The 14,684-nt window shown below is 50.3% G+C and overlaps 1 protein-coding gene and 1 long non-coding RNA gene across 3 annotated transcripts in view; both read left to right on the top strand.

The window, feature by feature from the left end:
* The first annotated feature begins 2,045 nt into the window (after nucleotides 1-2,045).
* The window catches only part of LOC120599606 (sodium/potassium-transporting ATPase subunit beta-1-interacting protein 1), a 40,271-nt gene continuing 27,632 nt past the window's right edge, over nucleotides 2,046-14,684 (top strand). Inside the window, exon 1 of one of the 2 annotated variants that reach the window (XM_039858687.1) lies at nucleotides 2,046-2,538. In XM_039858687.1, coding sequence (XP_039714621.1) covers nucleotides 2,485-2,538 — 54 coding nt within the window. In that variant the 5' untranslated portion in view covers nucleotides 2,046-2,484. The remainder of the gene's footprint in view (nucleotides 2,539-14,684) is intronic. The other variant, XM_039858688.1, reaches the window with a different exon arrangement.
* Nucleotides 10,170-12,395, top strand: LOC120599610 (uncharacterized). Its single transcript, XR_005651939.1, has 2 exons — nucleotides 10,170-10,489; nucleotides 11,774-12,395. It is a non-coding gene; the product is annotated as an uncharacterized LOC120599610 (long non-coding RNA).

The raw sequence follows: 14,684 nt of genomic DNA, 5'->3' as shown, positions 1-14,684 counted from the left end.
TGAGATGATGTATGTGAAGTGCCTGGCTTAGAGTAAGCACTCAGTAAATGGTAGCTGTTATTGTTATTATTATTGAATAGCTTTGGTAGCATCACAGAGGCAACTGGCAGAGGCTTTACATAGAAGAGGCCCCAAAGAGGATTTGGTAGAGAACTGTCACATCTGGGCTAATCCTTTGTGGGCTGGTTCCTATTCTTTTGTGGGAAATGGACTCTGGAGAATCTCATGAAAGTTATGGACCCTCTCCTCTGAAAAAGGCACATCTGCTCACATGAAGCTTTGCATATTATTTCAGGGACTTCACAGACTCCTGGGTGCCTGTCTAGTCATGGAATCTGGTTGGACACAGCTGTTACTAGCCCAAGTATGGCCGAGAAAGTTCCCACTATTCTCTCAGCTTGTTATTCCAAGTGAAAACCTCAGCACATGTAGTTTCAATTCTACTGAGTATCCTGTGTGCTTTAAAATACCAAGTGGCATGCTGAGGAATGGATGGAGGAGGGAGACCAGTGAAGAGACCTTTTTAGTAGTCCAGGAAGGAGACAGGGCTGGCTTTAGCAGCACAGTGCCATACCTGTACTTGGTTTAATGCTCTGCTATGTCATCATTCTTAATTTTTTAACAAGGAGCCTTGCATTATTATTTTACACTGGTCTCCACAAATTATGTAGCCAGTCCTAGGAACAGATAATAATGTGTTTGATTACTACGTAAGCAGCATACAAGTGGCAGTGCTGAGACTGGAACCCAGGCTATTTTGGTCCAAGCTGTAGTCTTAATCTATGTCATGCTGCCTTCTGGGTCAAGAGGGCTAGTGAGAGTGGAAAGGAAGAGCAAGAATAAGAAATGTTCTTTCTTCTGCTAGAACACTTCTCTACTCCTCTGCCTTTCCTTCTCTTCTATTTTCTTAGTATCAATGTCATTTCCTCATGGAGGTCCTTCCTGGTCTCCAAACATAAATTATGCCCCCTTATTCTCTCCTTTGCTCTTTATTATGCTTTCAGGCACTCACCAGAATTTGTTATTATGTATTTATTGGTGCGTTTTCTTGTTTTAATGACAATCCCTCGCTAGGCTGTTCTCAGTGAATGCAGAGACTGGTGCATTCCCATATCCCCAGTGGACAGCCTGGCACATAGTAGGTATTTCATAGATATTAGCTAGAAGGTACAGTGCACAGAATGTAATGGCAGGTCAGACGGGATAGAGAAGCCCAGAGGATGACACAGAGATTCCCAGTTGAGTGATGCTAATCACCAAGATGACTATGAGAAGTTAGGAGTGAGGCAGGGGTGATTAATTGGATTTGGGATGTGTCTGATAATTTGCTTTTGGTGTGTGTGGGGGGGCTCTTGGAGAGGCTGTCTATGCTGGCAAGCCCTTCCTTCCTGAACTACCCCGCCCCCCCCACACACACACACATATTGCAACCTGGGTTAAGGGCCCTGCCCAGACTTGGCCCTGGGAGCCTGACTGGGAAGCTCAATGGGTTCTGGCACAGTGCTGCAGGGCTCATCTCTAGATCCCAGAGGTGTGTATGCAGTCAGGGCTCAATAAATACCAGTAGAAGAAAAGAGGGAAAGAAGGAAATATGACCAGGCATTCAGGAGGGAGGCGGGGATGCCAAGCAAATCTGAGAACTGGAGTGGAAATAGAGGACCAAGGTTGGAACCCCGAGGCCCTAGAGACAGGGTGGACAGAGGCGAGCTCCCGCACCCTCAGGAGGTCAGGCTTTGTTCACATAAATGCATTTCATCTTCCTGGCAACACTGAAGCAGACGTTATTATTCCTACTTTGTTTAAGTAAACTGAGGCTCAGAGAGGTGATGTGATTTGCCCAAGGTCACACAGACAGTGAGGGAGCAGTGAAGTTCGGGTCTGACCCAGGGCCGTCAGCCCCCAGGCCTGCACTCTTCCCACTTCACTCTCTGCCTCTCCCCCAACTCTCCACTTCCCTACCCCTTCTCACCTCCCCTCCGCTCTCGCGGCCGCTCCGCCCCACCTCTCCCCTTTCCTCCCCTCCCCTCCCCTCCGTCCTTCCCTCTCTTTGGCTGCGACCGCGGCAGAGCCACGTGGTGGGGCTGGGAAGCCGCGGCCGCCGAGTGCCCGGGCGGCCGCCCCAGCTGGGCAGTGCTGTTCTGCGCTGCCCCGCGCTCGGTGCCTGCGCTCCCTGCTCTGCGCTCCCTGCTCTGCGCTCCCCGCCAGCGGCCCCGCGGCAAGAGGCGCGCCTGGCGGCCGGCGGGATAGACAAAGGAGGCGCGGCGCAGCAGAGCCAGCGCGCGGGCGCACGGACCATGGACTCAGAGCGCGGGCGGCCCGCCCCAGCCCTGAGGACCCGGCGCTCCCGGGCCCGGCCGTAGGCTCCTGGCCCCGCCGCCCGGGGCGCCCTACGGGAAGGACGCGGAGCTCGTGCGGCGCCGAGAAGGCGGCGGCCGCCGAGCTAAAGGGGCACCGCGGCGGACCGCCTGTGCGGCCCCTGGAGCCATGGGCAAGTGCAGCGGGCGCTGCACGCTTGTCGCCTTCTGCTGCCTGCAGCTGGTGAGCACCGCGCGCCCAGGCGGCTGGGACTGGGTGGGGCGCGGCGGGGCGGGGTCCCGGGGCGTGCGGATGGGGTGCTGTGGCTCCATGTGTGTGTGTGGTGCGAGTGCCCTGGTGGGGGGTGGTCTAGAGTCACGGTGCGGACGGGCGGAGCCTGCTCCTGCTGGCCGGGCTGTCTCTTTGTGTGCGCTTCTCGCCTGGCGCTTCCCCGGTCCAGAATTGCGCCCTGTGCGCGAGTCCCCGGCCCGCCCGGCATCTGGGGTTCCACGCGTCTGGCCAGCACTGTGCCAGTGGCCTCCTTCAGGGAGTGCGCTGTGGAACTGTGGCTGGCTGGGGCTGGGGGTGTGTCCGGGGCTGGTTTGTGGATCTGTTGAGATCCCTGCCTGTGTGTTTTTCTCTAGATCACTCGTTTGCGTGGGTCTCCCTTCCGGGTCTCTCTGCCTCTGGTCTCCGCCCCTGTGAGTGTTTCTCACAAAGTCTCTGCTCCTGTGTGTGTCCCTCTCCGGGTTTCTCTTTGGTATGTCTCTAGATCTCTGACCATTTCTGGTCCATGTTCATCTGTTTGTGTTGGGATCTTAGACTCCAAGAACCGTTCACTCCTTTGTGCTCTTTCTGCCTCCCTACACCCTCCTGACTGGGCAGGCCTGGAAATGGAGAGCCACCTCCCTGGAAAGGGTCATAAGGAGCTGCCAGGTACTGGGCCAGTCTCGCCAACCGGATGCTGGACCACCTGAGCTGTGGCCACTATTCCACCAGAGCATCAGGGGTGGGCACAGGCAGACCAGCTCCTCTGCCTGGGCTGGCACTGATAGGGGTGGGGATACTTGGGTGCCCTGGGTAGGACGGGAGCATCTGGGAACACTATGCCTCACCCTCACTTAGAGAACTCCCGCTCTCGTATCTGGGAGGCCAGCTGAGTGAATTCAGGGGCAGAAGGAGACCAGCCCTGCCCTTCAATTCAGGCTCTGGCAGGTGAATTTAGGAAGGTGGTTTAGGAGGGACCAGGGTCTCCTGCCTACCCTAGAGCTGAGGCCCAACAACCAGGGGTTTTAAAGCTTTGGCGCTCTGCTAGATAGAGGTACATGGGGAACTCCATGGGAAAAACTCAGGTCCGAGTGTCAATTGTGCCTGTCTCTGTGATCTAAGTCTCTAGTTTTCGCCTGCATCCATTACCTCTCTTTCACCACGGTGTGTTCAATAAAACATAGTAAAGCTTTGAGCTTGGATATGCAGACTTCCTTATTCATCTTCCTTCTCACCTCTTGGAGACACCAGCCCTAAACCTTCCATCCACAGGCCTGCCCTCTTGGGCAGTGGTACAAACAGCCTGGCTTGGGGGATTGTAGCCCTGCTCCCAGCTGTGGGATGCAGGCAAGAGACTTCTGCCTGGGTCTGCCTTGGTCTCTAAATTGCTCATCCTTGAGGGTTGTAGAAGAGATTAATTAAGATGAGGTAGAATGGAAACTCCAGAAGGGCAGAAATGATCTGTTTTGTTCCCTGCTAAATCCCCAGCAGCTGGAACAGTGCCTGGCACTCCATTAATATTTGTAAAATAAATGAATGAATCAGTTATTTGGCAACTCCTGGCTCACAGTAGAAACATTCTTCTTTATCTACGTTGAGGAACATAAAATGCCAAGAAGTGCTGCAACTTCAGAGGATTTTTTCTCTTTGTTCATTTTTAAATTTTAAACTAGATTTTTTTATTAGAAGAGTAATATATGCATATTATAAAAAATGAATAATTCAATAAATAAACAGGGCAAAAGATTTTATAAAAGTTTCCTTTTATAACCAGTCCCACACCCAAAGGTAAGCACTGTTAATAGCTTGTCCCATGCTCATATTCTCTTGGTGATAATAACAAGAGTTAGCTTTGGGGAGTACTTACTAGGTGCTGGATACCCTTGCCAGCACTTTTTTATGTATTAACTCATTAAATCCTGATAATGACTCTATAAAGTAACTTGCCCAAAGTTCCACAGTTAGGAGCCAGGCTTTGAAGCCATGCAGCTGACCAGCACCCTCTGTTGTCTGATAAGTCAAGGGTCCCTTGGGAGATGTTTACTACTCTATGGAGACATGAAGGTAGTAGAGGTTGTCTTCCTGCCTCCCACTCACCTGCCTCCATAGCTCTCCCCAGCTAAGCTAAACTCACCCTCCCACAAAGAGAGTTCACCAGCAAAGGCGCTTTGGAGTTAGACAAGGCCTGGCTGGGAAGTGTAGGGAGGTGCCCCAGGAGGAACTTGAAAACTGGTCTCTTGGCTCTCTTGCTCTGTCAGGGTTGATTGCAGAGTGGGTCCCTTCAACTGTCACTAACCCCTCGGAGCCTCTACTGCCTGGCAGCTTCCATAATGTGCTCCTGGATGCTGGAATTCACCAACCCGACATCATCTCAGAGAGAAGGGAGACTGTTTTCTCATCCAGTGGAAAGGGGCAGAGAAGGAAAAGGCTGCTAGTTTTCTCAGATGAAAACTCTACAAGGGGAACTGTCATTTTTCTTTTTCAAATGGGGTTTGATCAGTGCAGTAAAACAGGCCTGTTCTAAACACTCTTCTGCAGTTGGGGTAGACTTGCTTTGAGTGAGGGAGTAGAGTGCGAGGGTGTACTGGAGAGTAGGAGAAGCAGGTGGGGGCTGTGCCATTCAGGTGGACAAGTATAGGGACAAGGCTCTGGAGTTTGAGTCCTGACTGTCACTTCCTAGCTGTGTGATTGATCTTAGACAAGTTGTTTACCCTCTCCGAGCCACGGTTTTGTCATCTGTTAAATAAAGATAAACAGTTCCCAAATCTTAGGGTTGTGAAGATTAAATGTATATAATGAACATAACACTGTGCCAGGCACAGAGTGAGATTTAATAAACCCTAGTTTTTTATTGTGATTATCTTAATGATGTATATATACCATGGGATGTTTTCACGGACTTGTGGCCCAAACATATCGAGGTACCCTCCCACAGCTCATTTCCTTTGTGTGAACCAGCAGGTATTGGGCACTGAGCTGAGAGGTAGAAGGCCTGGATTCAAGCTTGGCTCTGCCACTGACGCCCTGTGACCTTGGGCAAGTCTTGTCTCCACTGCAAGCCTCGGTTTTTCTATTTGTAAAAGGGAAGAACCATTGGTCTATGTCTCTAGGGTCCTGCCAGTTCTGCCCAGCTGGGACTGTGGGATGAGGTCTGGGCTGGCCTGGAGGTTTCAGTGCATCTTGGTCTGGTTCCATTCCCTAGAATATCTTGCTTTATCTTGTCCTTTGCTTTCCTGGCTTCTACTTGGTGTATCATCTCAACATTATTAATATATTCATCTCTAATTTTTATGTGTTTCCCTTTTCCCTCTCCTGTCCAGACCTTGCCCTTTTCTCATCCACCTCCTTCCTGAAACCTTTCAGGCCACTCACTCTTTTCTTCCCGTAAGAAGATGAACTGAGCATATTTGCCCAAGGGAGTCATCATCAATTTCTTCATCATCATCATTATTACTCCCATTTCTGGAGTCCTGTGCTAAGCACTTTATATGCATTACCTCATTTAACCAAATGAGCTTACATATGTAAAGTGCTTGGCAAAGTGCCTGGTACATGTTAAACAATCGATAACTGTTAGCTATTTTACAGTTTTTTCCTTCTTATTATTGTTATTCCACACAATGGGAGAGATGTTATTATCCCCCTTTTCAGATGAGGATGTTGAGGCTCAGAGAGGTGATGAGGTTTGCCTGCGAGCACTCTTCTGCCTGAACAGAGAGCCACCCTCTCTCCCCTGCGCCACTCTGCTGCTCACATTTAAGCACTGTGTGACCTCAGACAGGTCTGTTCATTGCTTCAGGCCTCAGTTTCCTCATCTGAAAATGAAAATGGTAATGTTTTAGTAGGATTGTGCTCATGCCTGGCACTGTGAGCCAATGTGTGCTCATTAATACATCATTGCTATGGTCGTTCTTGCCCCAGCTCTGTGTGACCTTGGACACATGCGTTCACTCCTTCGGACCCCAGTTTCTTTCTCTGTCAAAGAGAAAGAGTCATCTCTACCTGGCAGAGTTGTAAAAAGGGCTCAGCCAGGTTCTCTGCACATAGTAGGAACTTGGAAAAATGTTGGTTTCATTCTCTTCCCTTCTGGAAAGCTCTTTGCTTTCTGGAAAGTGGTGGGTGAGGGGGGAAAGTAGTAGCTTCCTGCTGAGCTGCGAGTAATGGTGTGAAACGTGGTCAACCTGATTGATGTCGTTATTAGTGGTAGTGATGGTGAAGACAGAGGGAGATGACTCCTGCAGGGGTCTGTGCTCTGAAGCTGCTATGTCTGCAAGCTCATGGCTTCCTGGGGAGGGTCTGGCTCTGCTCTCGGTGCATCAGGTCCTTGAGCCAGGCTTCAGAGTCGGGAGCATGAGCTTGTCCAGGCCACTGACCCTTTTTGTTCCTCATGCTCCTTTGGATAAGTGGGGCCGGGGTGAAGGACTCCTTTTTTGCATATGAACAGACTGAGGCCAAACATCTCTCAAGACCCTTATGATGTGGGCAGAGCCCAGTAGAATGGAGAAGGAGGCCTCCAGGGAGCCTGGGGAATGGCTCCTTTTGCAGGGGTGGGTAGGTAGGTGGGCGATTTTGAGATAAGTATCCCATAAATGGCATCTGCTCTAAAATCTGGCACAGGGGTTAGGAGCAATACACCTGGGGTCAGACAGACATTGCTGCCTTCCTTTGTGACTTCCAGAAAGTCCCTTACCCTCTCTGAGCCTCTGCCTCTCTCCTATAAAGTAGTCAGAACAATAGCTCCTACCCCATGACGGTTTGGGGGAGTCCATGAGACAGTGCGCACACAGCACCCAGCACAGTGTCTGGCCCAGGTGACATGTTCCCTATGGCTAGCTGTCATTTACCTTGTGGCTTGGACAAGTCACATCAGCCCCTATCTCTACCCAGATTAGAAATGTAGTGGTCAGAGTCATTCCCATAAACTCTTTTAAGTCTTAGGTTCTTTATATGGGAAATGTATGGTTCAGTGGGAAATAATAATAACAACAATAATAATGAACAACTTCTTTTTGTTTGGTGTCTGCTACGAGCCAAGCACTGTGCTAAGCACTTCATATACCTGTCTCTTGTTACTATCTGGCTTATTCATGGCCACATATATAGCAGGAACAGAATGAGGATTTAAACCCAGATCTAGGACTCTTAGCTTCTACCTTGCAGGCCCCATTGCTTCCCCTGTATGATTGTGGGATTGCTGGATGTAGAAACAGATAGAGAAATCTAAATCTTTCTTCAGCCATAGTGGTTGTTACTAGATGCCAGATCTCTTGAGCTGATCGTTCAAATGCCTTCCTCCCCAGAACTATCCCCAGTTCTACTCACCTCAAGGCTTGTGTTGGGCTTAAGGGGAAACTATGATACAGGTTGAGAAAAAGTTACCCAGGAAAGAAATTAACCTGTACTGAAAACTTATCAGCCCTCATAACAACTCTGTGAAGTAGGTATGGTTTTTATACCCATTTACTGTTGGGCATACTGAGGCTCAGAAGAATGATTTGTTACCAAGGAAACAGAAGATACAGTCTAGGCCTCAGATGAGTGATCAAGGAGAAAGGATTTTAGAACAGTTATAAAATCTGGACCATGTGGAGATGGTCATCTCTGATCATTGAAGTCTCTTCTTTAGTTTCAGAGAGGAGTGGATGATGGGAGAGCAGGCTGAGGCCAGATATATGTTTTTTTCAAAGCTAGTTCAAGGCCACAGGGAGTGGAGCTGGCTTTGGTTCAGGGGATGCCAGTCCCAGTGCCCTTGGCCTCTCTCCTTGATCTGGAGAGGGAGAGGAATGGTGATTTGGAGACTGAGGGAGCATCTCGGGCATCAAAGCAAGCTTCCTGAGGCACCTGCTTCTGCCAGGGAGCACCAAGGTTTTAGAACAGCTGTTACTGTGCTTGCAGGTTTTTATTTGTTACTCTGGCCTCCTGGCCCCTGCCTCACAAAGCAGCTGGCAAATCCTGAGGCAGAGAGATAGACTGGGAAGAGCGTGGGCTTTGGGGTCAGGCTGGGGTTTGATGAGTTCCATCTCTGCCTCTTTGTAGCTGGGTGGCTTTAGGCAAGACACTTAACCTCTCTGAGCTTCCACCTGCATTTCTCTAAATCAGAATGGTAATAATATGTCTCAGAGAGTTTTTAGAGACTCTTTTGAGATAAGATATTCTGAGTAGGAGCTCACAAAGGGTTCACAGTCTTGAATGCCCTGGAGATGAGAAAGCAGGTTCTAGAATCTGAGTACTATGGGGTAGGAAATGGGACATGTCCCCTTTTTCAACTAGTAGAAGGCCCAAGTTGGAGCAGAGGTTCTGCTAAATCTGTGTCGCCTTGGCCTTGACTGTCCCTCAGTCTTCTCTTCTGTAACATGGGAATAATAATAGCATACTCATGAGACTAAAGTGAGGATGACCTGAGCCAGGCATTCATTCAAAGCGAATCAGAGAGGAAGGTTTGGCCTCTGTGTCCCCCTCTGTAAAGGAAGAAGGTTAGACTCCTCATCTCAAAGGACCCCTCCAGCTCTGAGTCATCAACGAGTTCCTTTCTTTCTCAGGTGGAAATCAGAGCTGCTGCCCCATTGGCCCACCTGGCTGCAGGCAGTGGTGACTGATAAGAGTATCAGGCTCTAGGGAGAGGAGGAGACTCCTGCCTTTGATGACCTGCCCCAGCCTTTACTCCTGGGTATCATTTGTCAGGTACTCTCAGGTGACATCTTCCTCTGTCTGTCTGTGTGAATGAGTGTCTGTATTATCCCCATCCCAAATGCCCACATGGCATGTTTGGTTGTAAAATCAAGTCTCAGACCACAGAGGTTCAGAGTGGGAGGTTCTGACCCATCACTAACCCCTGGCTTCCACAACTGAGCTTCCTTAACTCCAGAAAGACTAAATACCATTGGGTCAGAGAGTAAGAATTGCCACCAGCTAACCCTACCCAGAGCAGCATTTAGCAAAGATTTATGAAGCACTCACAAAGTGCTGAGCACAATATTAGATCCTGAGTAACCTTAGGGTACAAAATTTGCCCTCAGCTGCAAGTCAGAATCCCAGGGTTCTGGTGCCCACTTGCTGTACAACTTTGAGCTGTCCCTGTCTCTCTCCGAGCTTCCTTTTCCCCACTCTGTGACACTGGGGGATGGAGGAGAGAGTGTTGAAATCCATCAGTGGTTTTCAAACTGTAGAGGTTCTGCCGTGACAGACTGACAATCTGGTGGTAAGTTCCCTGTCCCTGGCAGTGATTAAGAATTTATAGGTAGATTGGATGACCACTTGTATGGGTAAGTGATCTAAGGATGATGCAGGTCCCTTGGAGTCACCAGGTGCTGGTTCTGGGTCCTGAGAGGACAGTGGCAATAGCACAAAATGGTATCTATTACGAATATTGAAAAGTGTGTGCATTTTTGTGCTTTTACTCTGTCCCTTTACCTTCAGCATGTTCCTCCTACCCCTCACCCCAAATCACGGAGCCTGGCTGAGCTCCTGGAACAGGAAGTAGGGGGAATGGGAGTCTATAGACACTACCTGCCATGTCCTCTCTGGCTATCCCTTGCTCTAAAAGGCCTAAGGTTTTCAGGGTAGGGATGCTTCCTAAGCCTCTTTTTTTTTTTTGAAGGTGGGGTAGGTTCTGCAGCCCCAGTCTGAACCAGAGATGTGGGTTTTCAATTACACAATTAAATGCACAATTAGGCATAATTACCAGTGCTCAGAGCCCGAGACTGCTCATAATAGGCGTGTAATCTACTGCAGCCTCTGTTTATACTACTCAGCACACTCCCTAATGATGCCAGGATGCCTTCACACTGCACTGTTGCCATGGAGATGAGCCCGCCACCACCATGCAGGGCTGACAAATGGTGTTCCGGTTCGGGCCCCTGCATTGTTCCTGAGGCCTCTGCAGCTAGCCTTGGAGTGGAGGGGCCGGCCAAGTGGGCCAGGAAGACAGGTCAGTCCTCCCTGGCTTCTGACACACTCACTAGTTTGAGCCAGCCTTGGAGCCACCATGGAGGACAGAAGAGGGGAACTTCAGCTTCCCCTCCTCTCCGAGTCCTCAAGCCTTGAGCAGGATGGCCCAGGGACTCTGAAAGGTCTTGTGGTCATCCCTGCAAGCTGAGGTCTGGACGGGGCACCCTGCATACAACTGGCTCCCACACAGGCCCGGCTCTGCTGTGAACTGGCTCTGAGACATTGGACAAGTCCTCACCTTTCCTGAGAACTGGCCAAGCTGCTGGGGGCCACAGGCTCCATTTCCCTATATGTGAGATGAACTGCAGGCTCTCTGCACGTGGTGTGCTGTTAGAAAGGAGATGTATTGAGCACTTAGGACGCACTGCCTACTACTATAACTGCTTCACCTATAGTGGCTCATTCACCCTCATTATGCCCCTATGTGGTAGAGTTTTACAGAAGTAGAACTTGGATCTGTAGGCAGGAGCAGAGCTGGGATACAAACCCAGACAGTCACTCCAGGCCCCACTCCCAGCCTCTAGCATATGGCCTCACGTATGTCATCTCATATCGCCCTTGCAGCAGCCCCAGAAGTGGACTGTCGTTATACCCATTTCCTAGATGAGGACCCTGAGCCTCAGAGAACTGAAGTCATTTGCTGAAAGTCACACAGCAAAGTAGTGGCAGAGCAGGTTCTGGCCAATGCCAAAGCCAGGATTCCTAACTTTGGCTTCTTAGTAGAGGTCACGAAGAGGTAACAAGATTTCCTGCCACGAGCACATGCCAAGGATGCCCATTATCCCACCTGGCCTGTCCGTAGCCTCTGAGGAGGCACGGAGTCCTGGGGTCCATCAGACCCAGCACTTTGTTTTGACCTTGAAGGAAATTTTGGTCACTGGAAACGGAGCCTATTATTATACTCATTTTTTTTTTTTACATTTCTCGGTCATTCAGCTCATTATTATGAACATCTACTATGCCAGCTCTTGGGGACTAGGTGGATCAGACATAGTAGAACAGCAAGACTTTGGGGAGGGTCAGATGGGCCTGGGTTCGGATCCTTCCACTTAATGCATGATTTAGGGCAAGTTGCTTGACCTCTCTGTGCCTTCATTTTATTGGTAATGAGGGTACCAGTCTGCACCTTGCAGAGTTGTTGACAATATTAGCGATCACAACTACTGCTTGCCAAATGCTCACTATATACCAGGTACTCACCTAAGGCCATTATATGCCCTGGGTGAACCTTCATAACATATAGTGTGTCATTCTCATTTAACAGATTAAGCAACTGAGGCTCAAGAAACTCAAGTCACTGGCCCAGGGCCTCACAGTTGGTGAGTGGCTGAGCAGACATCAGTGTCCAGAACCCCTGCTCTTCCCGGCCAGGTGTCCCGCCAGCATGGAGATGATGGGCGTCCCTTCCACCACTTCCCTGTGGCCCCCAGCAGCTTGGCCAGTTCTCAGGGAATGAGGCATCCAGATGAAAGGGCAATCTGAGCATGACAGTGCCTTCCAGGGCCAAACCGGGATTCTGTCTAGCTGGATGACTGACATACTGGAGGCTGAGTTTTCTGAGACGAGGCTGTCAGACATTACCTTCACCCCTACTCTACACAGCTGGGAAAACTAGGATTTACCCAAGACCACGGTGCAAGTCAATGGCAGAATTAGGACTGGGACCCAAAGTCAGTTTAGGACACTTCTTACCTTCCTTTTCACCCCCCACCTTTACCCCCGCCCTCCACACCAGTTCTTTGGAGAGAGAGGTTTGAGGGCTGTGGTGTATGTTCGTGTGTTTGTATGTATATATTTAAAACTGCACACAGCTCCATGCCTAAGCTTTGTGGGACAGACACTGGCATGTCAAGATTTGTGGATCAATAAACATCCCTTCTCGTTTCCTCCCTCTTCATTTATTCATGAACTCTGAACTCCTTGGCTCCAGAGAAACTGCCTGGAAGAAAGCAATTAGAGCATAATTAGAACCACTCCTATTATCAACTCTCAGCGGGAGGGGAAGGGGGCGCTGCTAGGGCGTGGGGGTGGCCCGGGAGTTCCCTATAACCCCAACTCCTGCAGCTGCTCATTCAGCACCTGCTTACTCTGTGGAGCTTGGCCTCCCTGGAGTCCTGGGCACAGGTCCATCTTCAGCAGGGAATAAGGACCTCATCCCCAGAGGCATCTGAGCGCTTGATAAGCATAGGGAGGAGGGCTTTCTGCCTTGCATACTAAGTTAAGAGTAGATGATTTCCAAGTCCCTTCCATGCTGAGCTTCTTGGGTGCTCCCTGCCAGGGCCTGGGCCTGGTGTTGCAGGAAAACTACGAAGCTCATGAATCCTGCTTTCTAGAAAACATCCCAGTGTCAGATTGTAGTGAATGAAGACTACAATGACAATAGGAAATGTAAATTGCCGGGAGGAAGCAATTTACCAGGCAGGGCTCCATTCATGGCCAGGTGATGAGTAGTAATAGTAGCAGAACCAGCAGTCAATGTTTATGGAATGTTTCTGACCCCAGAGCCACTGCTTTTCCCCACCACGTGTCCCACCATCAGAGAGAGGTCGCCCAGGAATAACGCTCCTCCCTCCTCTCCGAGTAACAGGAAGGCAAGAAAGTCACAGGGAGGTGCCAGGCACTGTGCTTCTCACTTCAGATGTGTTTCCTCACTTACTGGTGCAGGAACCCTGGGCAGTCGATACTAATATCATCTCCTATACACAGGGGAGGAAACCGAGGCTCAGAAAGTGACAAAACCTGCCCAAGATTACACAGCGTGGGTGCAGGACTCAAACCCAGGCTTTCCAGACTCTAGAACCCTCGTGCTTTGTGCTCTATCAGGTTCGAGGGTGTGGTTTGCTCTCTTCTAAGCTTCCGAGTTTGAGTCCGAGTTGTTCTGACATTCCGTGTTGGGCCATCTTTTTGTTCCTCTTTCTCACTGTGTCAGCTGAAGAGAGAGTGGGAGAGCCCCCAGACAGGGGCCACTGCCCCCAGAACCAGCCTTGGCAAAGGAAAGTGAAGGCCTGGCAGATGAGGGTCTTGGCCTCTTGAGAGAAAGTCACCATGGATACTGGAGCCCCAGCTGTAACCAAGGAGACAGCCCCCCAGCCCTTCGGCTGTGACAAGGAGAATGTGGTTTCATGATGAGGAGGGGAGGCAACTGCCACCTGGGGCCCAAATGGACAGAAGAGGGGATGATGGGCTAGATGTAGTCAGAGGAGGACTGTGGGGTCAGTGGGGCTTCCTCCTGGGAGTGGAGATGGGGTACCTGGGAATAACCAAGCTTCTTCTTTTCCTACCCTGTCCCACCTGAGGAGAGGTTGCCATGATAACCGGCTCCCCTTCACTGACCCTCTATAAGGCGCTGCCCCCTTTTTCCCAGTGACAGGTGGTCACTCTGGCAACAGGCCTTGTGCCCAGCAGGGGTCTCTAACTTCCCAGTGGTCCCTTCCCTGACAAGGAAAGACAGTTTGTTTGCTGCACACAGCAACTCTGTCCAGCTGGAGGTGAGAGTCCACATGGGACCAACTCTCAGATGTGGGTTTTTTTATCAGCCCCTCACCAGACTGTTGGTACCTTTCTGATCCTCCCTCCTCTCTGTTTACAACCTGTCCATGGCTCCTCCTTGCCTTCAGGAGAAAGTCTAATGGGGCAGGGGCGGGGCGATTTCAAACTTTAGCGTGCATCAGAATCAGCTAGAGCAGCAGTCCCCAACCTTTTTGGCACTAGAGACTGGTGCTCCTATGAGAATCTAATGCCTGATGATATGAAGTGGAGCTGAGGCGGTGTTGCAAATACAGATGAAGCTTCACTTGCTTGCTAGCCCTCTGCTTACCTGCTATACGGCCCATTTCCTAACAGGTACGGACGGACAAGTACCAGTCCACAGCCTGCAGGTTGGGGACCCCTGAGCTAGAGGGCTTATTAAAATATACATTTTTGGATCTTGCCCCAAGCTTCTGATTTAGTAGGTCTGAGAATCTGCATTTCTAACAAGTTCCAAGGTGCTTCTGCTGCAGCTGGACTGGGGACCAAGCATCGAGAATTATGGTCTAACCAGTGGGACACTGGGCTGTCTGGCTGGCCTGACAACCCTAATACTCACCACCTCCAGTCCCTGAGTTCTGGCCATATTGATATAAGCATGACAGCTGCACTTCACACCTCGGTGCCTTTGCATGAGATGTTCTAGT

This window comes from Pteropus medius, unplaced genomic scaffold (assembly GCF_902729225.1).
Source record: "Pteropus medius unplaced genomic scaffold, Ma_sr-lr_union100, whole genome shotgun sequence".
Classification (NCBI taxonomy): Eukaryota; Metazoa; Chordata; class Mammalia; order Chiroptera; family Pteropodidae; genus Pteropus; species Pteropus medius.
The sequence above is the reverse complement of the archived record's forward strand: the minus strand, read 5'-3'. Positions and strand labels throughout refer to the sequence as shown.